Source organism: Balaenoptera acutorostrata, chromosome 11 (assembly GCF_949987535.1).
Source record: "Balaenoptera acutorostrata chromosome 11, mBalAcu1.1, whole genome shotgun sequence".
In the NCBI taxonomy this organism is placed as follows: domain Eukaryota; kingdom Metazoa; phylum Chordata; class Mammalia; order Artiodactyla; family Balaenopteridae; genus Balaenoptera; species Balaenoptera acutorostrata.
Window position 1 is genome coordinate 49,448,718 of NC_080074.1, and position 27,906 is coordinate 49,476,623.

Below are 27,906 nucleotides of genomic sequence, written 5' to 3' on the forward strand. Positions count from 1 at the left end.
TAAAGAAAACATTTTTAATCTTACAGTACAGTACCTTGTAAAGTACAGTAGTACAGTACAACAGCTGGCATACAGGGGCTAGCATCAAGTGAACAGGCAAGAAGAGTTACTGACTGGAGGAGGGAGAGGAGGTGGGAGATGACAGAGCTGAAGGATTGTCAGCAACAGGGGATGAGGGCAAGCTGCAATTTCACTCACACCAGACGCTGATGGCACAGGTTCTGGTTCCTTGCTGGATTCAATTCTACCTACCCTCTTGAAAAAACGATCCCATGATGTCTGGGTAGTAGCTCTTTTTTTCTCCTCATAGATAACACGGTAGCACTGGATTGCATTCTGAACGGCTGCTGCAACCTTCGTGTACCATTCTACGTTCGGGTCCTGTGCCTCAAAAACTAACAGTGCCTCCTCAAATAAAGAAAAAACCCTTGCCATTTTCTGCGTCGTGAATCTCTTTGGTTCTTCTGTTACTTCTTCCTCTTGTCACTCCACTCTCTCAATTATTTTCACTTTTGTTTCCATCAGCAGTACCAGCTACATCACTGCTGCTTTTATGCTTGCTTCCGGACATCCTGGGCTTGAAATAAAGATACTATACTACTGTACTCTATAAAGTACACAAAAGCACAACCATTTGTAGAGGATGCACGCACGTGACAATGTACTCCACTCACGTGAACTTTCGTGACTGGACATGCCAGCTCACGTTCACATCTTTGAAAGTTGGCAATTTGAAGGTTCGTATGTAGAGGACTTATATTTTAAGAGGCTCTGAAAGACTAGAGAAACTAAGGATTGGAAAGTTTAAGAGTATGTAAAATTTAAATATTAAATCTTTCACACGAACTTTCCCTCCTTACATGAAAGGTACTGAATAAGTTACATTTAAATGTCCTACTTATATATTTTTTAAAAGGTAAGATACTTCTCATTTAAGAGAAAGTGGAAATTATTTAAAATAATGAGCGGTAGGAATTTCCCTGATGGTACAGTGGTTAAGACTCTGCACTACCACTGCAGGGGGGCGCGGGTTTGATCCCTGGTTGGGGAACTAAGATCCACATGCAGAGCAGTGCAGCCCCCCCAAAAAAAAGGGGTAGAGGGGCAAAGGATGAACTCTATATCCAATCCAAATTACATTAAAACCCAAATATAAAATATCAACAGAAGGGGCATTTTCCTAAAAGGAAGTAACTATTCACTATTGGGAGAAATCTACATGTAGTAAGATACTTTCTTGCTTTGATACAGCTAAAAAAATAAAAATAAATTTCATGTCTAAGTTTTGGGGTTTATATAGTTAGAAATACATAATTCTACTTTTATAGGTAGTTCAACTAGGGGAAATAAGTTAGCACAATCATTTGAATTGGTTGTCTGCATACGGGGCAGGGCTTATTCCTTTTTTTTAGCTTCTTTGCACATGTAAAGCATGCCATAAGATGTCCTGTTTTGCCATGGACGATGCAACCATTTTTAGGTCGACCTTGGCAAATCACACAAGGTTCAATGGCATTAAGAGGAAAACTAGATTCCACACTTTCTTCTTTGTCTTGTGTTTCTTCCCTCTCAAACTCTTTGACATCTTCTTGGCTACTATAAATGATACTATTAGAAGTTGATGGCTGAGAATAGTCCTCACTTTCTTGGGATAGGGAGGCTTGTGTGATCTTATCATCATTTTCCTCAACACATGATTCTTTGGAATCATTCACTGTAGATTTCTTACAGTCAGGGACATCAAAGCCCTCTTCTACTTGTGCTGAGTTTTCTAGTTTGGCTTTCTCAGACATTTTCCCTTTATCTTTCCCTTTATCTTCAGGAAGCCAATTTTCACGAAGGGCCCAACATCTGTTGCAATGAGGTGGAAGGGGAGGATTCATTTCACTGCATGAAGTACACTTCCAATAGTCCTTCAAGGAAACAAGACAGTTAGCTTCTGTAACCCTTCAATAACCAGTCACAGCAACGCTAGCAACTTGTTCAATATGTCTAAGGTAAAATGCATCATACAGCTCAATTTTCAGCATTCCATGTCTTATATAAAGCACTCAACAGTCTTTCCTCAAGCATGAGCTTGTAAATACATTTTTTTCCCAGCCAAACTATGCTAAGAATTCTAAAATGAAAAACGTATTCACCATGACCTTAACCATGTACCTGTGAAGTTATCTGTTCAAGGACAGCGTTGGTTCATTTAGCTGAAGCAAGTGCTATGGGATCTTCTCTGTAATGAGGCCTGTACCTACTCCACTGCCTTAAAGGCTCAAACCTGATACTGTGCCCAGTCCACCAAATCAATCTAGACAAAACTATCAACCAGTCTGCCATTGACTAAGACTCTCTTAGAAGTGCTCTAAAACCAGGGCTCAACTGGGTGTTCCCTAACTTCACCCACAAAGGAAATGCTAAAACATTCTTTTCAGCAATCACGGCCAGCTAAACTCTGCCATCCTTGTCACTATCCAAAACGTATGCCCCTTACTTGTCTATCCTTTTCTGTGTTCTCGTCTCTGTAACTGCTCATTGCTTCATCCTTATTCCAACTTATTTCCCAAACCTTTCCACCCACTATGCAATCTGGATAACAAACTCCCCCACATTCCAAGCCTCTTTACTGAACATATCCTTATCTCCCTGCCTTACGAGAAGCATGGTTCTTGCCTGAGGACACTGTACATGTAAAACTTGCCATAAGAGGTCCTTCCAAACTTGCCATGAATAATGTAACCATTTTTAAGTTGCCTGACAAATGACATAAGCTATTAGCAATAAGGGTGGAAACTATTCATTCTCCCACAATGGTTCTCTCAAGTTGTAAAAGCAGGTTATCTACTAAATGATAAAACCAAAGACAAAGGTCTTGTAATACGGGAAGAAAGTGCTTCAAGAGTCCGATAAATTACAAGATCTATGTCTAAAACATTTCACTCAGCCTGACATCAAATGACTCAACTAGTTACTTGAATTATTTTCTAATATAGCAAAATATTTTCCTAAGATTTTACAATTTCTCCTCCTTTTTAGTATTTGGATAATTAATAATTGTTTCTATCTCAGAAAGAGAAAAATGAGATTTCCTATCCAAATATAACAAAAGGCAGTATTAAGAACAAAAATTAAAGCAATGATATTTAGTTAAAAAAACACACATCCAATACCTGAGGAACCCTGTGAAGCATGCAATGTAAATGTTTAAGTCCAGATTTCTTTAATAGAAAATCCCACCACATTTTCTAATACAAATCAATATGATATTCATATTTGATAAGATTGACAAAATGTTGGTAACTGTTAGACCTGAGTGATAAGTACAATGGAGATACATTATACTATTCTCTATGCTGTACATACCCAAAATTTTCCATAATGAAGTTCTTCAAAAGTTCAAATTCCAACACAAAAAAACTAAAAAGTATAGCAACAGATCCCAACCCAATAAAAGAACAAAAATATTTTAAATCATTAAAACTTAAGAAAAAAATGTTAACTTTATAAAAACTACCTCATGTCAAGTAGTAGACTAGACATATTTTTCTAATCTTGACTTCAATGTTATTTTTTGATTCCTTGAAAAAGTAAATGTATACTTACAGCTAAGGAAATTTCAGGATCTTCTTCAAATGAATCTGTATCACTCTCCCCTGCCTGATACACAGTAACTCGATATACCTAAGAAAAAGAAAAACAAACAAAAAATAAACATTAGCATCAATTCATCACCTTTTTTCTTCAACCAGTAAGGCTTCTTAGTGATAAGTCCTAAACAAACAACATGTACTCAGTCATCCCTCCGTATCTGTGGGCAGACTGGTTCCAGGACCCCCAAGGATACCTAAATCTGCAGATGCCCAAGTCCCTTATGTAAGATGGCATAGTATTTGCATACAATCTATGCACATCCTCCCCTACACTTCAAATCATCTCTAGATTACTTATAATACCTAATATAAGTGCCATGTGAAAAGCTGTAAATACAACGTAAATGCTATGTAAATAGTTGATGGCCCACAGCAAATTCAAGTTTTGCATTTTGGAACTTTCTGGAATTTTTTTTTTTTACTTGAATATTTCCAATCTGCACTTGGTTGAATCCGCCAATGTGGAACTCGCAAATACCGAGGTCCAATTATGTTATATATGAGAAATGAGACAAAGGTCCCATGGAATGAGTGAATATAAAGGGGGAGAAATGGAGGACGGTAAAATCCTCACCCACTATGGTAAAAAGTCAACATACAGGGATGTTTAAAATGAATAAAGTAAAATATTCAGTACAAGCATTTTTGTTTTATAAATATGGAAGTATTAAATTACAGTGAAATAGCTAGAAATGCTGAAGCTGGTCACTTCCAGGAAACAGATCTGGTGGTAGTATGTGACTTTTAACTGCATGCGTGCTTTACTTTTTTATAAATTAAAAATGAAAAAGGAGAATTGAATTAAATATTTTTAAAAACGAGTAGACTATTGTAAGAATGCTCATTAAGGCCTACTAACTTCTTGACATTACATTTTTAAAAATATAAATAAGACAACAATGAATTACAAAGCCTCAAGTCCACAAACCAATATTCTAGTTTGAATAAATCAAGAGTCAAAGATTGTGATGCAAAATCTGAATACATTATTATTTCAATCTCATCAGTCAACGAATATGGAAAGTATTTAAGAACTTTAGAATATAATCAGAAAAAAAAACTACCTCATCATCTTCATCTGAGAGTTCTTGTCCTTCTTCACTAAGGCTATAATCTTCTGAATCAAGAGACTCAACTTCAAATTCTACACTGAATTGATCTGAAACTGAATCCTGATCCAACCAATCACCTGAATGTTCACTTACACCAGCATCAAGATCCTAAAATCGAGGGGGAAAAAAAGTGACTTAATATACATTACCTGTTGGCCTGTAACAGCTTAACTCTTCCCTGTTCACCTAATTCCCCCTCAGTTCCATCCTGCACACTGACACTAGGTTAAGCTTCTGGGTTATGATTAGATAAATATTTTCTCTGTTCAAAACCCCATTATATAAAAGAAAAGGCCAAATTCCCTTGGCATTCAAGGCACATACAGGAAGTCTATATTAACATTTTCATATTATCTCCAACTAGACAGCCCCCTACCCCCACTAAACAAGAACATTAACCAGATCTAAATTGTTTCCTAAACCAAACTTCAACTTCCACACCTTCCCCCTCTAGCTGGAATAACTTGACAGTTTTCAAATTCTGCTCATCCTTTTTTGCCAAAGCCTTTGTCAATACTATAACTAAAAGAGCACTCCCCACCTTTATTATCTGTACTACTTATATTATTGAGTATTATATACTTCCACACACAAATTTCATAAAACATAATTTTGCACACATTTCTTATCTGAATTATACATACTGTAAGAGTTAAGACCATGTCTCAATCATCTTTATATCTTCCAACTGGTAGAATGCTAGTAGCTACAACACATACAATAATTATGATTTAAGTTTAATGAACTTTGAGAATAATTTCTTTGGAAGAGCTTTCAGATATAATTTTTTAAATCTATTTTTAAAATTCTGTATTTGCTCATGTGATTCATTTTAAAACTGATTAATAGTATAAGAACCTAAGAGAACCTTCAGTCCCATAATATTTGCCATCAGTGGCTAAGGGTAGGAACATACACAAAGAAGAAGGCTAGAACCAGAAAAAGTACTTTGGTCTAGTAGTCAGGATACATACATTCTTATTCTAGATTTGCCACAAAGTAACTTTCAACCTAGACATATTTAACTTGTAAAGGCCACAGCTATTTCATCTATGACACATGAGTTTGGATTAAATGATCTCTAATATTCCCATCATTTATAAAAACAAAAACAAGGTATTTATTTTACAACCACTGAGGTCAAAAGACTGTTTTAAACCGTGATGATAGGAAAGTAGTAAAAGCAACATTCATTGAACTGCAGTTCTAATTCCTAAAAAAGGCTCTATTAACAATCACATTAAATTCACAAGTCAAGCTAGAATACAATAACAGCTCTAATAACCTAAGAAACTGGACACTTCAATTAACTAGGCTTTAGTGTACTATGTTTAGAATAAGGGGGTAAAAATCACAATAAACATTAAGTCTCAGAAAGCATCTTCTATGGCAGGAGTCAGCAAACTGTGCCTCACCACCCATCTATTTTTATAAATAAAGTTTTACTGAACACACCCGTGCCCGTTGTCTATTAGACTTGTTGTCTATGGCCGTTTTTGCCTCACAGCCGTAGAGCTGAATAGCTGAAACAGATACCATATGGCCTGCAAAGCCCCTAATAGTTACTATCCATCCCTTTACAGAAAAAGTTTGCCCACTCCTATTCTAGGGGTCTATGAAGAAAGCAAAATTAAAAGTAGTTTTCAGGACTTCCCTGGTGGTGCAGTGGTTAAGAATCCGCCTGCTAATGCAGGGGACACAGGTTCGAGCCCTGGTCCATGAAGATCCCACATGCTGCAGAGTAACTACGCCCGTGCGCCACAACTACTGAGCCTGCGCTCCAGAGCCCGTGAGCCACAACTACTGAAGCCCGCGCACCTAGAGCCTGTGCTCCACAACAAGAGAAGCCATGGCAATGAGAAGCCCGCGCATAGCCCCAGCTCGCAACACCTAGAGAAAGGCCTCGCATAGCAGTGAAGACCCAACGCAGACAAAAATAAACAAATAAACAAATTTTTAAAAAAAGGTTTTCAAAAGTTTTAGCTAATGTTCAAAAAAGAAAAACCTAAAACCTTTTAAATACTGTATATTTAAAAAGTATCAGACAGGCTTGATCTGGAAAGATCTTAAAATCCCTGTTTTTCTGAATTCCAACTGTGACAATTACTAGTTATGTGATCTTAAACAAGTTATTTGAAACACCCAAGTCTTAGTTTTCCCATCTATAAATGGAGTTTGAGGCTGCTGAGGTGATAAAATATGTTAATTGCCTGGTATAGAGCCTAGAATATAGCCTTAGTTCTCCCAATGTATTAAACCCAAAAGAAAAGATGGGAGGCAAATGCACTTTCCTGTAACTCCCTTCACAAATTGGTGAATGACAAGACCAAATAATGTAACGTAAGCTAAAATGAAGGAAAAAAATTAGCCTTACCAAAAGCTTTCACAACTAGGGACTTTGCCTGAAAAACAATACATCTTTAATAGAGAGGATTTTTAGAAGAGAGCGTAGAATAGGACTAACAAAAAGAAATACCCTCTATACTGCTTTAATAACAAGGCAGTGTCCCAGGTAGAAAGAACAAGGACTTTTAATACCATTTAGCTAGAATTCTGAAACAACTTTAACAAAGACTATAAGTATAAATGGTGCATAGTTGTTGTATTAAAACCATTTGTAAGGAATAAAATTATCCAAACATGAAGTTGGTGACACTTCAAGTTTTATTTAATTGGATTCAATTTTTAGATCACACATATTTGCTCTCAAGAACCTGTATATTTTTCATAGCATTTATTCACTGTTTTAATTATTTGTTTGAATGCTGATGACCTATCTCCCAATGAGGGCAGGGATCATAACTACCTTGACCACCACTGTATCTCCAGTGCCAAACGGAACCTGGCATAGAAAAGACACAAATATCTACTGAATGAAGAACTTGCTCTTGGAGGAGCTCACCATGCCATCTAGTGGCCTAAATGAGTAACAGCTCTATTAAATAACTAACTCTAGAAGGCGCCTCTGCATCCATAAAATCACTGCTTTGGAAGAAAAAAAATGTAAAGATAATAAAGAATAATACATAAAAAGAATATGGTTACTATCACAATTGGTTCAATCCATTACATCTTCTAGAGAACTATAAAATAATCACTAATATCCAGAATAATCACCATGAGATGTTGCCATATCACAATAAAGATCCCAATTTTAATAACATTTTAAAGACAAATGTGTAATGACAGGAAAGAAAACATTCCATTTGTCAAGCATTCTTGTTAGCAAAAACTTCTTTATAAAACTTCCTTCAGTGATATCTCTTAAGAATGTTAATGCTGGCTAATACTTTGGAATTTTGTATCAATGATCAAAAAGTACTGATACTTTCCCATCATGCATGCAATAATATACCAATATTTCACAGCCTTATTAAAAAGACCTTCCCTGATGTCTAGACCTACGTATGGCAAATGTGGAGATCAGGCTATGTTCACTTATTTGCTGAGAGCTGTAATAAGATATTTTTACTCTAAATATGCGAGACAAAATTGCTTAGAATCTTAAGGTATCTTTGGTGCAGTGGCCCACAAAGGTTCTCCAATACGTAGGGTGACATTAATAACTAACATTGGTACGAATTTTACCAGCACACTCCAGTGCAACTCCATTATCTTCCACCCTTCTCCCCAAACCCGGGGTTGGGAGTGGGGAAGATCTATACAGTTTCATTTGAAAGAAAATTTTACCAAGTGTATAGCAGCAATCACATATCATACATGTGCATTCTATCTGGATGCTTATTAGGACTGCCAGAACTAGACTTTAAAAATAAGAGAGTCCTGTTTTATTTAAAATGAGAGGATTACCGGATTTGACGGAGTCCCTGTCGATTCACTGCTACTGCTTCTTTCACAACATATCTCCCTTATTACACACAGAGCAAGGCTTTCATCAAAGGAAAGGGAAATATTATCAGATTTGTGGCGCTTTCTTTGTCGTTCACCAGGTAATTCATCTGAATTTTCTTCTGAATATGTAAAGAAAAACAAGTTAATTAAATTGCTATACTGTAATGTATTTAGAAATTGAGCTGTCTTAAGTTACCTATCTGTACTAAAATTGTTTCAATGAAATTAAACAGAGAAAAATAGTGAATTACTGTTTCAAAAGTCAACACTCTTATTGGATCTGTCCAACTTAGAGTTATAGCAGAACACTACATTTTTAAAAGCTTTTTAAGCTTGTTTCAGAACTTTATCAACTCACAATTAATTTAATCCATCTAGACCTTTTATTAACCAGTCTACGATTTTTCTGTCAAAATCAAAATTTAGGATATAAGATTTCACTTTTTTTCCTGGAAAGAACCAAAACTGTTTAACTTATTTAGAAGGTATTCCTAATGTTTCAATTTCCTTAGTATCCAGTACTTTCAACAGGAATCAAAACCAGTTAAAACTGGTCCATTTTATTTTATTTATTTAGTTTTTGGCAGCGCGGCATGAGGGATCTTAGTTCTCCAACCAGGGATCGAACCTGCACCCCCTGCGGAAGCACGGAGTCTTAACCAGTGGACGGCCAGGAAGTCCCTGGTCCATTTTATTTTATTTATTTATTTATTTATTTATTTATTTATTTATTTATTTTTGGCTGTGTTGGGTCTTTGGTTCGTGCGAGGGCTTTCTCCAGTTGCGGCAAGCGGGGGCCACTCTTCATCGCGGTGCGGGGACCGCTCTTCATCGCGGTGCGCGGGCCTTTCTCTATCGCGGCCCCTTCCCGTCGCGGGGCACAGGCTCCAGACGCGCAGGCTCAGCAATTGTGGCTCACGGGCCCAGCTGCTCCGTGGCATGTGGGATCTTCCCAGACCAGGGCTCGAACCCGTGTCCCCTGCATTAGCAGGCAGATTCTCAACCACTGCGCCACCAGGGAAGCCCCCATTTTATTTTAAATAAGAAATTATCTCTGACTTAAAGTGAGAATGTTACCAAATCTGTCAGGAACATAAATGAGAGTCCTACCTTACACCAGACATAAAAATAAATTCCAAGTGGATTAAAAAACCAAACACAAGGAACAAAACCATCCAACTACTTATATAAGAGAATATACCAGGGTGGGAAAGTATGATGTGACACTACAAAGCCCTCAAGAAAAAGACTATCAAGATTAAGTTAGTTACTTAAGGCTTACATGGCAAAATAAAATACTATAAAAAAAAAGTTAAAAGGCAAATGTCAGACTAAAAAAAATCTGCAACACATAATAGAAAATGGTTAATATCCACTTTATACAAAGTCCTCCTACCAAGTAAAAGACAAACTTAATTTTACAAAAATTCAAAGATATGAAAGGGCAATGCATAAAACACAAATGACTAATAAACACATGAAAAAATGGCTTACCTCCTAGTGATCAAGGAAATGCAAATTGAAATGAGATACCATGTTTCACCCATGAGAATGACAAAAATTAAAATGAGAGACAGTCTCTATACACTACTGGTAAAAATGCAAAACAGTGTAACATTTTATGGGCAGTTTCTCTATCCTAGACAAATATCCGCATAATCATTTAAGGATTTATGAGCAAGGGTGCTCACTGCAGCCTTACATGTTAAGTATCTAATAGGGTTATGAGATTAAATATAATCCATATGCCTGAAACAGGTACAGCTCACACCTTTGCTCACTCCATTTCCCTCTCTTGACCTTCCTAGTCAGAAGTTATCTCTTCTTCCTCTGAATTCCCAAAACACGCTTATATCCTCTACTTTAATTTTGTATTTATCTCTACAAGATCACAAGTTCTTGATATAAGTTATTAATGTTTGTATTCCCTATAAGAAAAGGTGATCTTGGTTGAAAGATGTGGGCTAGAAGGCCAAAACCATGCTGTTGATCTATATTTTTTAACTCTATTAATAACATTTGGGGCTTTTTTCTGATTATTAAAGTATTATATTACTCATAGTAGAAATCTCTAAAAAATAGAAAAAAATTTAAATGTAAATCATCTATAATATTACCATTGAGATAACTACTATTAACATTTTAGCATAATAATTTTCCAGCTGTCATTTAAAAAATTTATTTCCATCTAAAAAACATATTTATATCACACTATATGTACAATTTGGGGTTGTTCTCTTTTTTTTTTTCTTTGGCCATGCCACATGGCTTGCAAGATCTTAGTTCCCCACCCGGGGATCAAAACCAGGCCCCTACAGTGAAAACACTGAGTCCTAACCACTGGACTGCCAGGGAGTTCCCAGGGGTTGTTTTCTCTTAAACATTCTTTTACATTATTTTTAATGGCTGCAGAATATGGTATCCATAATATAGGTTCATCATAATTGTACCATTCAGTCCACAAATCTGAGCACCTTCTTTCTGTCTGGCACAGTGCTAGGCAGTGGTTATACAAAAATGAAGTCAGCCATCATCCCTACCACCAGAGGAAGTTTACGTTCAAACATCAAGGCAACCAAAATACGATCATTTACAAGCTATAATGAGTGCTATGAAAGAAACAAGCAGGGTGCTAAGGGAAAGAATAACAAGAGGGGATCCACTTTTCCGGGTGGTTAGGGACAGCCTCTCTGAGAAAGTAATAATTAAGCAAAAATAGAAAAATGAGGAGCTGGTCTTACAAGACTGAGGTAGAAGAACTTCTGGCAGAAAAAAACTGCAAACAGCCTTAAAGCAGGAAAGAATGCTGACTTGTTTGAGGAACCAATCAGTGCAGTTAAAACACAGTGAAGGTGGGGAAAAAGGCCAAAAACCAGATTAAAGGTAGATCAGGGCCTTGTAAGCCAACATAAAAGTGTGGGTTTTATTTGAAGGTCAATGGTAAATAAACAAAGTGGGGGAAGTGACACAATCCAATTTACCTTTTATGATCCCTTTTGGTACTGTGATGAAGGACAGAAAGAGCAAGTAACTAGAAACAGAAAATCAGAAGCTGCAGCAGTGGTCTCAGTAAAAGATGACAATGGCCTGGACTAGAGTGATGACATTCTCTAGCATCATATATGTTTTCAACTATGAATAATGCTAAAATTAATATCTCTACATATAATCTTTGCATTTCTGATTATATCCTTAGGATAGATTCCTAGAAGTGGATTGCTGTGATAATGGTAAGAACGCCAAGCCTTTTTATAATTCATGAAGGTTAACCAATTTACACCAATTGATACACCAACAGTGCATCAGTGCCAACACATAGTTAGCAACGGTAAGTTAAAAAAAAAAAAATCATCTTTCCTAATGTGAAAGACCAGAAAAGACACCTTTTTTGCATTTTTTGTTACCTATAAAGCTAAATCACTAAAATCCACTCCTCCTCATATTTATCAGTCATTTCTATTTACTATGAAAAAACTTTTTTTTGCAAGTTGGATTTTTAATATTTTTCTTATTGACTTTTGGAAACTTATAATAAGGATATTAACACTGTCAAATTTAAAGTGAATCTATTTCAATATGTTGTAATTTTTTTCATTTATCTTTTAAACTCATCTATCTTTTAAACTCATTTAGTATTCATTTTTGGCATAAGGCACAGATATAGCTTGATTTTTTTCCCCCCAAATAACCATTTGTTCTACTCCCATGTATTTACTCTGCACTTGCTGCCCTTTGCCCTCATGTACAAAACTCTACTCTGGGTTTATCTATTCTACTTCACTGATTTGCCAAACTCTTTTTTTTCACCTGAATCATACAGTTTTAGTTATCATGACTTTCATCAGGCAACCACCTCCTCCTCTACTCTTTTCTCTGTTAAAAATGCTCTCAGCTATTTTCTTTACCTCGTCCTCATTTCTAAGATGCTATTTCTCTGTTTTTAAACTCATTGGTGTGTTTTATTTATTAGAAACAACAAATACTTTAACTGCTAAGGTGACTAAGAATTATGACTAAAATAGAGTTTATATCCTTGTCCTCTGTTATCGTGCATAGCAAAGAGCTGGCTAACTATAAAATCCAGCAGGACACAGTAAACTGTGCCTGCTGTAGTCAACCAGAAAAATGTTGCTAAGGAAGCAATTTGTAAACCAAATAAATCATATAAAAATAAGAAACTCAAATTCATTCATCTAAACCAAAAAAGCACAATTTCATTAAGCCTAAATGCACTAATTTCAGTAAAGAATGAATACTGAAAAGCTGTTTGAAAGTGCCAATTAAATATTCATATATACCTGTCTCACTAACTGCTCTCCTTCTAGATGAGGTAGATGGTCTAGAAACCAAATCTGAAGATGAAGGTTTCTCTTCCTGTAGCTCTTGCACAAGGTCCTAAGCATTCAAGGGAGAAAAAACAAAAATAAACCCACAAACTTATAACACCAAGAAGCTAAAAATTCATTGTTTTAAACACTCCCAATTTTCAAGAAACATCAAAGTAGAATGAGTTCAAGATTACCTTTTGAACACTCCCACCTTCAAGGTGACACCTGTTTTCACTCACAGATGTGCCTGAATCTGATGGTTCTGACAGAAAATAAAAACAAAGAATCACAAACTAGGAAAGCAAGGGTTATTCAATAGATGTTATCCAGAACAAACTCCTCATACAATTTAACCTTTTAACCAACACTGAACGTGTAGTCTCCCAAGTGCCATCCTTTGCTGAATACTAGAGATGTAAATAGATAATTCAATTTTAATATAGAAGATACATAAGGATAATTATAAAGTACAATAAAATAAGCACACTAAAAGAAGTATTATAAGATAAACTAATGGAGAAGACGAAGCAATGGTTATTTGGTATGCGGCAAGGTCTGAGTAACAAGCAATCAGGAGAGGTTTCATAGTAGAATATGTGGAAGTACGACTGGGAAAGGCTATTCCAGACTGAGGAAACACTGTGAAAAAAGCATTCAAAAGTGAACTACCAGTGTTTGTTGCAGGAACTACAGGTACTTCATTACTATGGGAATGTAAGCAGATCATAAAGGATCCTGCCTGTCTTGCTAAACAGCACAAAGATATCAACAAGCAATACTCCTGCCACCAATCCCAAATCACTGCAACCTTCCCAGCTAATACTTCACATTCCTCCCTAAGGCACTGCTCCAGCCACGCACCATTAAAAAGGTTTAATCTAAGAGATAAAATTGATTTGCTAGTTCACAGCAAGTACTTTACACCCAGTGAGCAATAAGGAACCCCTAAATGGTCACTATAAGCAGAAGAGTGACAATTCCCTCTGCCAAAATAGGAGAAAAAAGAGAACAGAGGCAGGGAAACCAGTATTAGCAACTGCAATAACACAAATGAAAAGCATTAAAGTCTAAACCAAGACAAGGAAAAAAGATCAATTCCAGAGAAATTAAAAAGGTAAAAACCGACAAAAACCTGGTGTCTGACATACAAGGCAAGGGAGAAAGGAGTCAAGAATTCCAAGATTCTACCTTGGGTGGATAAATGGGTGGTATCATTCAAACTTCAGATGATGAACAGATTTGGATGGGAAGATAACAAACTGAAAAGTGGATAGAACTTTCAGGTAGGTAGGTTTAGTCTGTATGTGGATGTACAGACTTGGAGCTCAAGTCAAAATTTCAGATGTGGGATATATACCATCACCTAAGATCATAATCAAATACCCTTTACTACTCCCTTGGAAACATTTTCGTCTTAACACTGAAGCCTGCTCTGAGTATTAACATTTTGAAATTATATGCATTATCATAAGAGTTTATTTATTTTTTATATTATGGGCAAGGTATTATACTGATTTAAGTTGTCCATATAAGTAGGTTATATTTTGTTTTAAGTTTTCTGAAGTATTATTATCCCTGATGTATTCATTCATTCATTTAAATCTTGGTTGATTGCTAGGAAAATTATATTAATGAGATGGTAACCTGTAGATTACTTATGTTATTTCCATTCTGAGTTTGTTTCAGGTTTTAGTTTAATATAATTAACTTCAGAATGCCTATATCATTGTTCTCAAACTTGTCACACCTAGTGCTTCCTTTTTATTACATCTGTTTTGTAACATCTCTTATACTAAAATACTACAACAGATACTGCAGTTGTTTATTTGCCTTCATTTGATTTCCTTTGATTTGATTGCCTTTTTTTGATTTTTTTTTTGTAAAGGGCTTTGTAAAACAAAATGTCAAGTCACCAGCCTAATAATTACTTCTATTCTGGGATAAGACGGTGATGCCCTTTTCTGGGTCTTAAATCCTAACTTTGGAAGAGTAAGTATTCAATGCAACAATTTACTAAACATCGTATTAATAAACACTGTACTGTGTAATGCAGACTGCAAACCTGAATAGGACACACTTGTATAAGTAAGTGTAACAAAGTAATATAACAATAAAATCTAGATACGAAATAATGGGAGCACTAAGGAGTGGTCAGTTCGTTCTGTAAAGTAAACAAGCTTCTGAGAACAGTTCTTAATTATAGATCAAGAAGGGACTTCGGGCTTCCCTGATGGCGCAGTGGTTGAGAACCCACCTGCCAATGCAGGGGACATGGGTTCAAGGCCTGGTCCAGGAAGATCCCACATGCTGCAGAGCAACTGAGCCCGTGCGCCATAACTGCTGAGCCTGCGCTCTGGAGTCCGCGAGCCACAACTACCGAAGCCCGCGCACCTAGAGCCCGTGCTCCACCACAAGAGAAGCCACCGCAATGAGAAGGCCACGCACTGCAACGAAGAGTGGCCCCTGCTCACCGCAACTAGAGAAAGCCCGCGCACAGCAACAAAGACCCAATGCAACCAAAAATAAATAATTAAAAAAAAAAAAAAAAGAATGGACTTTAAGAAGCCTGTGGAGCAACTACTGAAGCCCACGTGCCTAGAGCCCATGCTCCACAACAAGAGAAGCCACCGCAATGAGAAGCCCGCACACCGCAACAATGAGTAGCCCCTGCTCACTGCAACTAGAGAAAGCCCGTGCACAGCATCAAAGACCCAATGCAACCAAAAATAAATAAATAAAGTAAAAAAAAGAAAAAAGCCTGTAGTGCCAGCTCCTACCAGCACTCCCAAGCAAACTGTGTACACCTCTTCCCAACTGCATGTTTGTGGCTGAAAATGGTCATGGTGAGGGTATTTATATTATGGAAACCAGTAACCACAAATCAAGGCTCTTCCCCTGGAGAGTGGATTGTTAAACATTTACCGGCATATCACTGTGTATGTTTAGGTGTATCGTTATGGAATAAGAACCTAGCACTTTCATCAGATTAGCAACAGGATATGTTACCCAAAAATAACCAGTTAAGAACTACAAGTCTAAAGGAAGGGAAGTAAAATGGCACTCACCTGAACAAACTGGTAAACAAAGTTTTGTCTATTATAAAAAACACACAAGACAAGGACCCTTCCATTCAAATGGCCCTACCTAGGTATCTGTATTACTTCCCAAAGCCTTTGAAAACGTTTCAAGGTTTGCTCCTATCTCTACTATGCAGAAGATTTTGAAATTATCTACCTTTCAAAACAAATTCTAACCTGATATCCCAAGGCTTAAATTTATGTAATAGGATATTTAAATATCCACTGCAAATAAATACGCATAAGAAACTCAGTATTATGTTGTTTTAGCTCATATGTATTTCTTCCTGTTAAATTTATCATACCCTTACTATAATTAAATATACAATGAGAGCAACTTTTAAAGAAAATCACAATTATAAGATGTCTGCACATCCACAGAATGTCTTTAATATATTTTTACAGTACATGCTTATGGAATTCAAAATGAACTTACCCTGCTGATTGACTACCACCAAGTTTCTATAAATCATTGTATATATTTTCCTTGTAGAGAGAAAAAAAAGAGATGTACATTTTAAAAATGTATTAAACTAGACTTAACAAGACTTTTAAATGCATATTAGTATAAACTATCGTGCTACAACCCAAAGTTTAAATCACTACATTCAAGTACTGATAAGCTTCTAGACACTAAAAACCACCATAATTATTTGCACAGTGATTACACACAGCCACTTTTAATAATCACTAAGGTCTCCCTAGTGCAAAGATTTCACATCTCCATTTCCTGAAACATGCCTTGTTGAGACTTTAGCAAAAGTCCCCAGAGAACTGGTGTGAACACACGAGGCAGGTTAACATACTTATTTTCAAACAGAAAAGAAATTATCTAGCTCCAGGCATAGACGAAGATTGCCTAAAAAAGTAGCAGGTTACGCAAAACCCATTATATAGGGACTTCATTATAGTTTTGACTTTTATCAACCTTAGACCAATCATCTAATGGATTTTCTTCCTTGATCTGAAAAGTTATTAAAAGATAGAGCAGTATACAGTCATTTAATACAGACTGAGTACCAGTCACTGTTCTAGAAATAGGGGAAAACAAAGAATGAAATAAAAACAAATCTCTGCCCTCCGGAGCATAAGGAAACAATTCATTTATGCCAATACTCAATGAAGTCATGGTACATTTTTCTTTTTTATCAACTAATGACTTTAGAGAACATTTATTGGTCACAAGATATCATTTCTAACTCTCAAGGTTAAGGAGAAAGTGCCAATCCCAACTAATTTTTTTCATTCTTGGGACTGATGATACAGCTCCCTAAACTCACAAAAAAAATCAATATTCCTACTCATATCTTTTTCCCAAGTCAGTAGTTTCCCCAGTGTTGAACCTCTCAACACATTAGAATTCAAGTCAAAGATAATTTTAAATTTGTGCTTTCAGTATCAGAAATTACAGCTCCAAACATTATCAAGATTCAATACTCAAGACGGTGCAAAATTATCAATATAGTTATTTCTTAAACTTATAAAATTAGAGCTTGTATCCCAAGGCCAAGTATAAAATAACATAAATATTAAACAGATATCGTCTGTCAATGGAAAGAAGCTTGTATACTAATTTAAAAGCAGGGTGAAATTAAATATAGTATGTTCACAATGGGGTTAAAACACATCTGTGCATAATATATTGTAAAAACAACAAGTAAAAATACCTTTCAATGACAAATTACACTCTTTTTTTCCCCTATCATTAGCTTTCTGTCTTTTCTTAATATTCAATAATGAATATATACATATAATAATAAAGTTATTTTAAAGTTATAAATATCCCACTTAATTATCTTTTTAGCTGTAATATTATTGAGCATTAAACACTAGTAGAATCTAGGTAAATGTTTCAGGTGAAAAGTATTCTTCTCATTAATTAAGATACACTACAAAGAGACTAACAAAATGAAACAAGGAATTCCAAATGTAAAGTAAGAATGACTGAAAAAAAATGTCTTCAGTTCCTGGTAGAGTAATTCTAGAAATGTTATCTGGGTTAAATTCAGTTGATTAAGTGCCATAATAGCATATGACAAAGAAAATGATCTCCAAGGTAACTAGGGCTCAAATTTAAGCCATTACCACAGGGTATTATAAAGACTGTCGGGCTTCCCTGGTGGCGAAGTGGTTGAGAGTCTGCCTGCCAATGCAGGGGACACGGGTTCGAGCCCTGGTCTGGGAAGATCCCACATGCCACGGAGCAGCTGGGCCCGTGAGCCACAACTACTGAGCCTGCGCGTCTGGAGCCTGTGCCCCGCAACGGGAGGGGCCGCGATAGTGAGAGGCCCGCGCACCGCGATGAAGAGCGGTCCCTGCACCGCGATGAAGAGTGGCCCCCACTTGCCGTAACTAGAGAAAGCCCTCGCACGAACCGAAGACCCAACACAGCCAAAAATAAAGAAATAAATAAATAAAGTAGCTATTAAAAAAAAAAAAATTTAAAAAAAATAAAAAAATAAAAAAAATAAAAAAATAAAGACTGTCTTTGGAAGTGACTGCAATAATAATATTTTTTTAATATGCAGTTACTGTAGCTAATATTTAGATGCTTTCCATGTGCCAAACACTATGTTTTTTACACACTGCCTCTTTATAACCTCCACATAAGGTATTTATATTGTTCCTACTTCATATTCAGGGGAAACTTAAGGCTTAAAGAGGGTTAAGTCAATTTACCTAGTCTAACAGCTAGTAAATGACTAAGCTGGGTCTCAAACCCAGGCTTGTAAGATTCCAGAACTCAGGTTCTCAAGTAATATGCTATTTTACTAAGAAATTTAATTTCAGCATCTTTTATATATATTATAACAATTTTCTCTGACAAAAGGGAGTAAGGATGGAGGTGAACTGAAATGTTTGCCCAGCTGGCATTTTACAATAGACTAAAGAACTTACCTGTGCTCTTTCACAGAGAAGCTTGGCACTCCAAACAAATCCCCTAGAAGATCATTTGAACAATACACAATATGCTGTTGTTTCTCATCATATAATCGTTTAGTCATAATATACTGGCCAAGATAAAATATAACCTGAAATAGAAATATGATTTCTGAGCATTAAAGAAAATGAAATGTTAGTTTCAAATACATACAATAACATCTCATTTATCTGAAGAGGGTTAAACAACCAGCAACCACATCAATAACCATCTAAATAACAACCATTCTGTACTCCTAAAAAAAAAAAAAAAAAGCTGATTTTATATCTTTTTCTTTTAATTTGATCAAAGTAGAGATACTGCTTCTGATTTACTTAAACTTTAAAATGTGTCTTTTTTTTTTTTTTGTGGGCAGACTTTAACTTTGCCCAAATATCTAGGTACTACTTATTAGGAAGAAAGGAAAAGGCAGCAAAATGCAAAACCACTGATCACAATGAAAAGTTGCAGAATCAAAAACATCAACTAAAATATAGCAGTGACCTGGAGTCATTTAGTCAATAGTCCTGCACACCATATACCTCGACAACCTCTGAGGTCATCACAGATGAGAAGACAATGACCAATTACATCTACACAACAGTTTGGGAGAATTCAGTGAATGAAATAAACCCTTAAAGATATCATTATAATCTACACAATAAATAATCAAAATAATGACCCTGAATCATGCACATACAGTTCAATTATATTTTGTGTGCTCCATTAAAACAAAGTAGGCAATACATTTTTAAGACATCCACATACAAACCTATTAACAACCACCTAAACACATATGGTGTTTTACAGTTTACAATGTACTTTTACAAGTACTGTCTCATTCTTCTGATATTTCATAGAATTGTTATCACCGTATGAGAAATAAGAAACTGACCCGGTCTTCTGACTTCTAGCCCAGTGTGCTTTCTACTACCCCATACTAGCTTTCATTACTCTCCCACATACCACAGAACAAAGATTCTACAACTGAACACTGTGTCAGACAATATATACATCCCTGTTACACGGTTTAATATAAGCATTCTAAGTCTTTATGATGACCTTGATCAATTTTCTCCTTATTTCTACCTACTACTAGTCATACTTTTTTGTTTCCTTAACTGGTTATATAATGATAATGTAAGGTTAAACCCAAGTTAACATCCCAAAAACATCATTTACCTTGACACTTCCCTGCAAGCACCGTCTATAGACTTAAATGGCTAAGCAGGCTTCAGACTTAAAGGAATATTCCTGTGACTATGGATGGAAGAGATGGTAGACAGTGGAAAGGAAGAAGGAGGAGAACCTAGACTCTTTCTACCAAACATCCCATAAGGAAACTTCTGAATGTGGTTAAAAAGGAAAAGGGTCTGGAATCTTTTCCTGCCCACTATCCTGATGTAAGGTCCTTCAGTGTTTTAAGTAATCTGAGTCCCATAAACTAAGTGTGAGAGATGGGGAAGAGGCACATTTCATTCACATCGAAATTTTCCCCAAGATGGCCCATCTCTCAATGAACAGCATGCTTCTGTGCACAAATTTAAAGCTAGAGAACAATACATTGAAATGTATCCATTACATAGAACATATGTTCACGAATCAGCTCACCTCTATCCCAGAAAGATCAGTACACTGTACTCATGTATCTCTAGTGCAGAAGTTCTTAACCTGGGATCCATGGATGCCCAATAAGTCCTTGGATAGAATTCAGGGGGTCCATTAATTTGAATGGGAAAAAAATGTTTGTCTGTATTTTCACTAACTTTTAACTGAAATTTAGCTTGCCCTTCAATTATGAATATAGGCAACAAATCACAAAGTATTAACAATAACTGTGATTTTGTCACCAATAAAATCACAAGCGTTTTTCATATCATACATACTATGCTTGATGTAAATGTCTCAAAATATCAGTTATGCTCCTCACTACTTCCAAATTACATTAGATCTGCTGCTAAATCTTAAGACTCTACCAGTGCGTCAAGTGGGTTCACAGCACAAAATGGCTAAGAACCCCTAAAGAGCTTCCCTTTGTCTGAGTTCCTGGCTGACAAATGAAATTCGAGTATAAACTGAATTTTCAGCTTCAAATTATAGTCCAAATGACCACAATACTTAATATTCCTGCTTACTGAAAATCCCTCTATATGGCCAATTTCTCCCCATGGCTATATGTAACTAGTAAGACATTAAGTTATCTTTTTAACTTAGTTCAGCTTACCTCTTTCATAGTATAGGTGTCCTTCTGTGCACCAACAGACTTCAACAACTTCAAAAGCAATGGCTTTGGTCTAACCTATAAAGGACAAAGAGTTGCTATTATACTTCCAAATTATTCCAGAACTATAAGCCTGCAGGAAACTCATCCATAAAGAATTTCAATAAAGGTAGCAAACACAATGCTATCTCACAAGGTTAGAGACCTCAAAAACTAAGTCATAATGTTTTCACTAAATGTAATAGACTATGTAAACTGAATACCACAGACTGTGTTTGGGAAGAAAATGCTGGGATCTAATTATTATGCAAATAATCACAGAATCCTCAAGTATCATCAGTTGCCATCAAAAACAGTACCCATGCCAGGGCAGTGAAAATTAATCTTTTCCCTCCAGCTATTTCTATCATCTGCTTATTACCTTACAAACTCAACGGTAAATGGAATACCCCAATGAGCTTACTATAAGCTAAATTACAAAATACGAGAGAAAACAGTAAATCTTTATGGTGGGTGCTTTTACCAATCTTTTCTTTCTACAGATTAGGTTCCTGAAGGCTGGGGAACTTTAACCCAAGCTGACACGGATAATTAAGAACAGGTGTGGAGACTGCGACTCACATCCCTCAACTGCAAGCCAGCATTTTCTTCCTACTATAATATCATGCTGCCTTTTAGTTGGTCTACATTCTAAGTATCTACTTGACAAACATTTATTGAGCTTCTGCCATGCACCAGACAGCACTGGATACTGCACACACGCACAAATGACAAATAAGACATATGACCTGTATTGAAGGAGCCAGCCAACTAGATCAGGGTTCAATTTTTTTCTTTAAAGAGTCAGACAGTAAACAGTTTATAGCTTTTCTCGCCAGATAGTATGACTCAGAAGCGTAAATTATATGTAAACCAATGGGTGTAGCTCCATTTCAGCAAAACTTTATTCACAAAAGTAGGCAGCAGGCCAAATTTGGCACATAGGCTGTAGTTTGCCTGCCTCTGACCTAGAGGCTTTGCAAGTTGTACTAAGAAAATAACTGGCAAGGGGGCAGGGATGTAATGTGTTTATGCTCTTTCTCCCTATCTGTTGCTGTATCAAAATCTTCAAAACTCAAGTATCTTTACAACTACACAGCCACCCCTATACAGACTGGTGCCTCCGCACGCCCTTCAATATACTCTCGTCTTGTCTAACTTTGAAATCTGACAGCAACCCAGTTTGGGATCTAACCCTCAAAACTAGATTTAAGAAAACTGCCTATTTCCAGTTAATCAACAGAATATTATTTAATAACTGAAAGTTTTAAAATATACAATAAATGTATTGAATCATTAATTGTTCTGATCATATGTTTTTTCCTATGTGCTTACATATGCGCTTTACTTTCAGGCTATTTAAAGAATGAATTATCCCAGAAAACATAAAAAGTTACTTTTTTCCCTCCTAAAATTTTATATATATTAACTTCAAATTACATAAAACAACTCAAAGTAAAAGTCTCCAATGGAAAGCCATCAGCTTTTTATTGACTAAAAAGACATGCATTAATAAGAAAACTACTATAAAAGACAATACCATTATTAATCTTACATTTAAGAACAGAAAGATAAATTCTAGATGAGAAAAATCTAGATGTAAAAATAAAAAATACTAGAAAAAATACAGCAGTATATCTGTATAATCTTGGGATGGGAGAGTTCTTCCAAAACATGATATGAAATTCAAAAGCCAGCAAAAGTCAAACTTTACTTTATAAAAATGTTCTCAATGAGAAAAAGAACAAATAAGCAAAGTTAATTTTTAACATGTGTAAATGATAAAAATTAAATACACGTGAAACACAGAGAACTATTACAAATTATTAAGAAAAACACAATAAGCCTAAAAGAAAAGTGTATAGATAAGACCAAGCAAACCTCAAAAGAAACAAATGACTTAACCAATGATGTGATGCCCAACCTCACCAAAGATTAGAGAAATACACATTTAAACAATAATATAATACCTTTTGCCAAAAAAGGGCAAAATAATAGTGATAATATTCAGTTTTGACAGAGAGGAAAACTATTACACATAACACTTGTGTTAGGATACATATGCAAAGCAGCACCATCTGTAATACTCAAAAACTAAAGGCAATTTTAGAAAACCTATCAGTAAAGGCGTAAATTTCTTAAATGGTACACTAATGCTGTGGATTACCATGCAGCTGTTAAAAAAGAATTCTGTAGGTTTTATTGATTGACATAGATGCTATTTGCTTAACATCTCTAGTATAATCCTATTTTAGTAAAACAAACTGAACCACGACAGATTAAAACTCACATGTGCATATATATATGTGGGTATGCACACAGATAAAGATCTAAAAAGGAGAAATGGTCAAAACAGAAGACTGGAATTTTCAGTTTTTACTTTATACTTTTCTGTAATGCCTAACATCTTTACAACAAGCATGAATTATTTCTGTGACTTCTACAAAAGTTAAATACTGACAGGTCAAAACAGAAAAAAAAAAAACCCAGTCATATAATAAACATAACTTCAGCATCCATACTTAAGAAGATAACGAAACTGACTTTTAATTCAGTGTGGTAAAAAGCTAAGAAAATAAATATTGATTCTTACAGTTAACTTTTGCTCCACAGTTATGCCTGAGTGGCAGGAATTTAAGCTATGTACTACAACTTCACTAAGAGCCATGCTATAATTGGGGTCTATGAAATCTAGTTGATCACCTCATAAAATAAATTTTTGTTAAAGTTACACCGGAGACAAAAATACCAACCAGGGTCTCTTGTTCCGAAGCGGGAATCTGTGAGGTGCTTACAGCACCATCAGTAGACACAGACATGTTGGTATTGCACATTTGCCTACGAGTACGAAAAGAAAACACACGATAAAAACTTGAAATACTGAAACACCTGTAAAAAAAAAAAAAAAAGGCAAATCATATAGAAATGAGATAAATAATGCTTTTATTAGCAAGTGGGTCCTCACCTGGATCAGCAGAAAATGCTACAGCTCGGTGACCACAGGCTCTCTCTCTCAAACAGCCAGTGAATACAGCTGGGGAAAGGCATGGTTTAAATAGCCCCAGCTGGAGACAAGTCAGGGCTTAGCTCCTTCTACTGCCGACGCGGAACGTGTCCGAACTTGACCAGCCCCACAGGAAAAGCTGAGTCAACCTGCCCCCAGTACCAGTCCAATCTCGCCCAGACGTAGCGCCCGGTAGATACAAGCTACCGAACAGGCACCTGTCATTATTTTGACGACACCCCCCCGCCCCCTGCAGCGCCCCCCGCGCACTTGACCTTTACCCCCGTGCCCGCGGAACCCCCTCCCAAACCCCCGCCCGCTGGGAGCGCGGCCCCGAAAACCCGCCCTCCTCCCGAGCGGCGACAACCTCGTCTCCTTCCAACAAAACCTCCACAGACCCATGTGCCCGGCGCCCCCCACCACGAAATGCACAAAGGCTGCGCGCGGGGCACAGGCGGGGGGCGACAGCGACCGGGGAGACCCAAGTCACAAAGCAAACCCAGAACTGCCCACGCGCTTCCAGGCCGATACCTGCTGCTCACTAATTGGGGTTTGCCGCGCCTGGAGTCGGAGTCGGCGGGGTGGGTGAGGGAGCCCTCCCTCGAGGCTCCCTAGTTCCCGTCACGGGGCGCGCGGAAGCCCGACGCCCTGGGCCTCGGCGACCATTCCACTCGCCGGGCCCAGGCCGCCGGGGCGCTCGAACGCACTAGGTCCGGAGGAGAAGGAGGTTCCTAGCGGCGAAAGCGGCAGGACCTCGGTCAGAGGGGTAAGAGCTACCCCTCAGGCTTGGCGTCTTGCTCCATTTTCCTTCCAGTCACACCGGGCCGCACAGGCCCCCAAAGATGCCGAGCTGGCCGAGGTGCGCCGGATGCGCGCCCCCTGCCGTCCGAGCGGAGCTCGCCGGAAGCCGCGGCCCATCCGGGCTTTTGCGCGCGCAATCCCCGCCGCCCCCGCCCATTGGGGGCGGGGCTGGGCCCGACAGCCTCGGCGAAGGGGGCGGTCCCGGAATTGGGCAAGCGGCCTCGGCCGGTGGGGAGGGGTTGCTGAGCGCGCGCGACCCGCCAGAGTCGGTTGTCCTTTTTCTCGGGGGGAGCTGAGCCCTGGTACTTCCCGCCGCCGCCTGGTTTGGTGCGCCAAGCTTGGGACTTCTTTGTCCCTTGGCGCTATTTTTGTATTTCTGTGTTTGCACCTCCCTACCGCAATGGAAACTCAGGCAAATACGTATCTAAGTGCCGCTACCAAAAAAGAAACCACAATTAACAGCTGTGCGATATATTAAGCCCGCACCGCCAGCCGCTGGAGTTGTTTTTTTAAAAAGTATGATTAAAAATAGCACAGTATGGGCTTGTTCAGGGATGCATACAGTATTCTAGTTGGAGGAATAAAAGGCTGGTGGTTACCGTTAGAGATGGGTGGGGTAAAGAACGGTTACTCGATGCTTTTAGAGTGTTTGGGTTTCTTTTGTTTATATGATGAATGTATTCATTCCCATTAAAAATATCTGTTTCTATATTAGGCATTCAGTACTGAAAGACTCACCTACTTGCCCCTTTTGGCACATAGGCATGGCAGTCTCAGATATGAGCCAGGACATGAGAATTGAGTTGGCTCACCCCAAAAAGCACAGTCATCGCAAAGAACAGCTTCTTTGGCAAGGAAGTGACTAGCTCCTTGTGAACGGGGAACTTTTTGATAAAGTTACATCTTTCCTTTCTCCCGCACCCTAGCCTACTAGAAAGCAATCTTCCTTAAACATAGTGGTCGCTCAATTAATTTAATTGCTAACATTATCTTCAGGGATTTGGTTTGGCTTTTTTAAAAAATCTCCTCTTTGTCAAATCAAATATAGTGAGGTTTCTGGTTGTAAAAGCGTGTGCTTGACACAGGATAAAAGAAAATCTCAAGAGATGGAGAAAATAGCATAAAAAGATAAATTATACAAGTTGGCATTTGTTAATGCCAAGTGAAGGAACGGGTATGTGCTACAAGAGTTCAAAGACAGGATTGCTCAGTGAATACCCAGGTGGTTCAAAAAGGCCTCAGACACGTTTAGATATAGCTTGTGCCTTGAAGGATGGTAAGACTTAAATTAAGACAGAGGAGAATATTCCAGACACAAGAAAAATATTCTCCAGAAAGCCCAGAAGTGAAAATGTTGTTTTGTTTCTGTTTTTTTTTTTTTTTGGCCGTGCCTCGCAGCACGTGGGATCTCAGTTCCCCGACCTTGGATCGAACCTGCGCCCCCTGCAGTGGAAGCATGGAGTCTTAACCACTGGACTGCCAGGGAAGTCCTCAGAAGTGAAAATGTAAAGGACCATTTGAGAAACAATAAGTTTGACTTACAACCAAGGAAAAGAAAAACCAAGAAAAAAAAATTTTCAGAATTTGGAGGTTCCTTAAATGTCAAGCAAAGGAATTTGGGCTTTGGACAGGGTAGGCAGTGGTCAGGGGGGAAGAACGTAAACAAGTGAGTTGCTTCAAACTGTTTTTAACAGCACCACCATGACCAAATTCATGAATAGCCTGGCCAGCCTCCTCTGGACCAACTTTCCCCCTTCTCTTTGGCCCTGTGTTCTGAAAAAATCCTCCTGGTAGAATTAGTAGAGCAGAAACAAAAGGGCAGAACTGATAGGATTAGTCTTTTTCTTCTAATGGAACCAAAAAGAGAGGGCAGAAATGAAGTGATAGGATTTGGAGTGTTGGGGGAAGAGATGAATGAGGCAAGGATTCTATCTTTCAAGGAATTGATATTGAAATTTTACCGAGTGTACCAAGCACTCCCCAAGGCCCCTATTGGTGAACAAGATGGTCATATCACCTGCCATCATAGAACTTAGCAGGATGACTCTGAATTTCCACCCAAAGAGAATAATGATACTGCTGACCAAAAGTCTAGAGGAAATGAAGTTGAGTTGTTGAGTTTTAGATGATGTACCACAGAATGAAGAGTTCAGTGGTAGAAAATGTAGAACTGAAGCTCAGGCTGGCGACAGAGCTATCAAGGTGATGGTTGGCTCCACACTTAAGACCTGATGAGTTCCCCAAAGGAGAGAAGAGACTACATTGGGATAAGGCAGCAGGGGAACAAACAGCAGAGAATGAGAGGAATGACCAGAAAGCCAACCAACACAGGACCGTATGGTGGCGTCTTAAAACCAGAGGAGCCAGGGCTTCCCTGGTGGCGCAGTGGTTGAGAATCTGCCTGCCAATGCAGGGGACACGGGTTTGAGCCCTGGTCTGGGAAGATCCCACATGCCACGGAGCAACTGGGCCCGTAAGCCACAATTACTGAGCCTGCGCGTCTGGAGCCTGTGCTCCACAACAAGAGAGGCCGTGATGGTGAGAGGCCCGCGCACCGCGATGAAGAGTGGTCCCCACTTGCCGCAACTAGAGAAAGCCCTCGCACAGAAACGAAGACTCAACACAGTCATAAATAAATAAATAAATAAAAGAACGTGAATTTCTAAAAAAAAAAAAAAAAAAAAACCAGAGGAGCCAAGTAATGGTACTGAATACTGCAGAAGTCAAAGAAAACGAAGAATGAGAAAACACACTGGATCTGCTCACTCTAAAAACAGTTCCTGTTGTTTGTGACTTTACCGTTATGAAAAAATGCAGACCAGCTGCTGCTGTTTCCCTGCATTCCACTGTTGTCCTATGTCACTCTGCCCTTGCTGTGCTTCCTGGAGGCTTCTCTGGGAGCATCTTCTGC

The 27,906-nt window shown here is 37.8% G+C and overlaps 1 protein-coding gene across 8 annotated transcripts; it reads right to left on the minus strand.

The window, feature by feature from the left end:
• On the minus strand, positions 1-25,097 carry MDM2 (MDM2 proto-oncogene). 8 transcript variants are annotated; one of them, XM_007195047.2, is made up of 12 exons: positions 24,726-25,097; positions 24,156-24,224; positions 23,944-24,028; positions 21,155-21,229; positions 18,909-19,042; positions 16,447-16,496; positions 13,128-13,195; positions 12,904-13,000; positions 8,564-8,724; positions 4,706-4,861; positions 3,595-3,672; positions 1-1,913 (listed from the first exon to the last, which is right to left on the minus strand). In XM_007195047.2, the coding sequence occupies exons 3-12, from the start codon at positions 24,022-24,024 to the stop codon at positions 1,338-1,340; spliced, it is 1,476 nt and encodes a 491-aa protein (XP_007195109.1). In that variant the 5' UTR covers positions 24,025-24,028; positions 24,156-24,224; positions 24,726-25,097; the 3' UTR covers positions 1-1,337. The 8 variants fall into 8 exon arrangements, with proteins under 8 accessions (XP_007195109.1, XP_007195108.1, XP_007195107.1 ...); XM_007195046.2 differs by having other exon boundaries at positions 24,156-24,255; XM_007195045.2 differs by having other exon boundaries at positions 24,156-24,397.
• Between the last annotated feature and the right edge of the window lie 2,809 nt (positions 25,098-27,906).

Coding starts and splice junctions, on each gene's coding strand:
- MDM2 (XM_057556236.1), bottom strand. CDS start 24,024: ATGTGCAATACCAACATGTCTGTGTCTACTGATGGTGCTGTAAGCACC. Junction 13,196..16,446: donor GGTGGTAGTCAATCAGCAGG/GTAAGTTCATTT, acceptor ATTTTCTGTCAG/AACCATCAGATTCAGGCACA. Junction 13,001..13,127: donor AAGGTGGGAGTGTTCAAAAG/GTAATCTTGAAC, acceptor TTGAATGCTTAG/GACCTTGTGCAAGAGCTACA.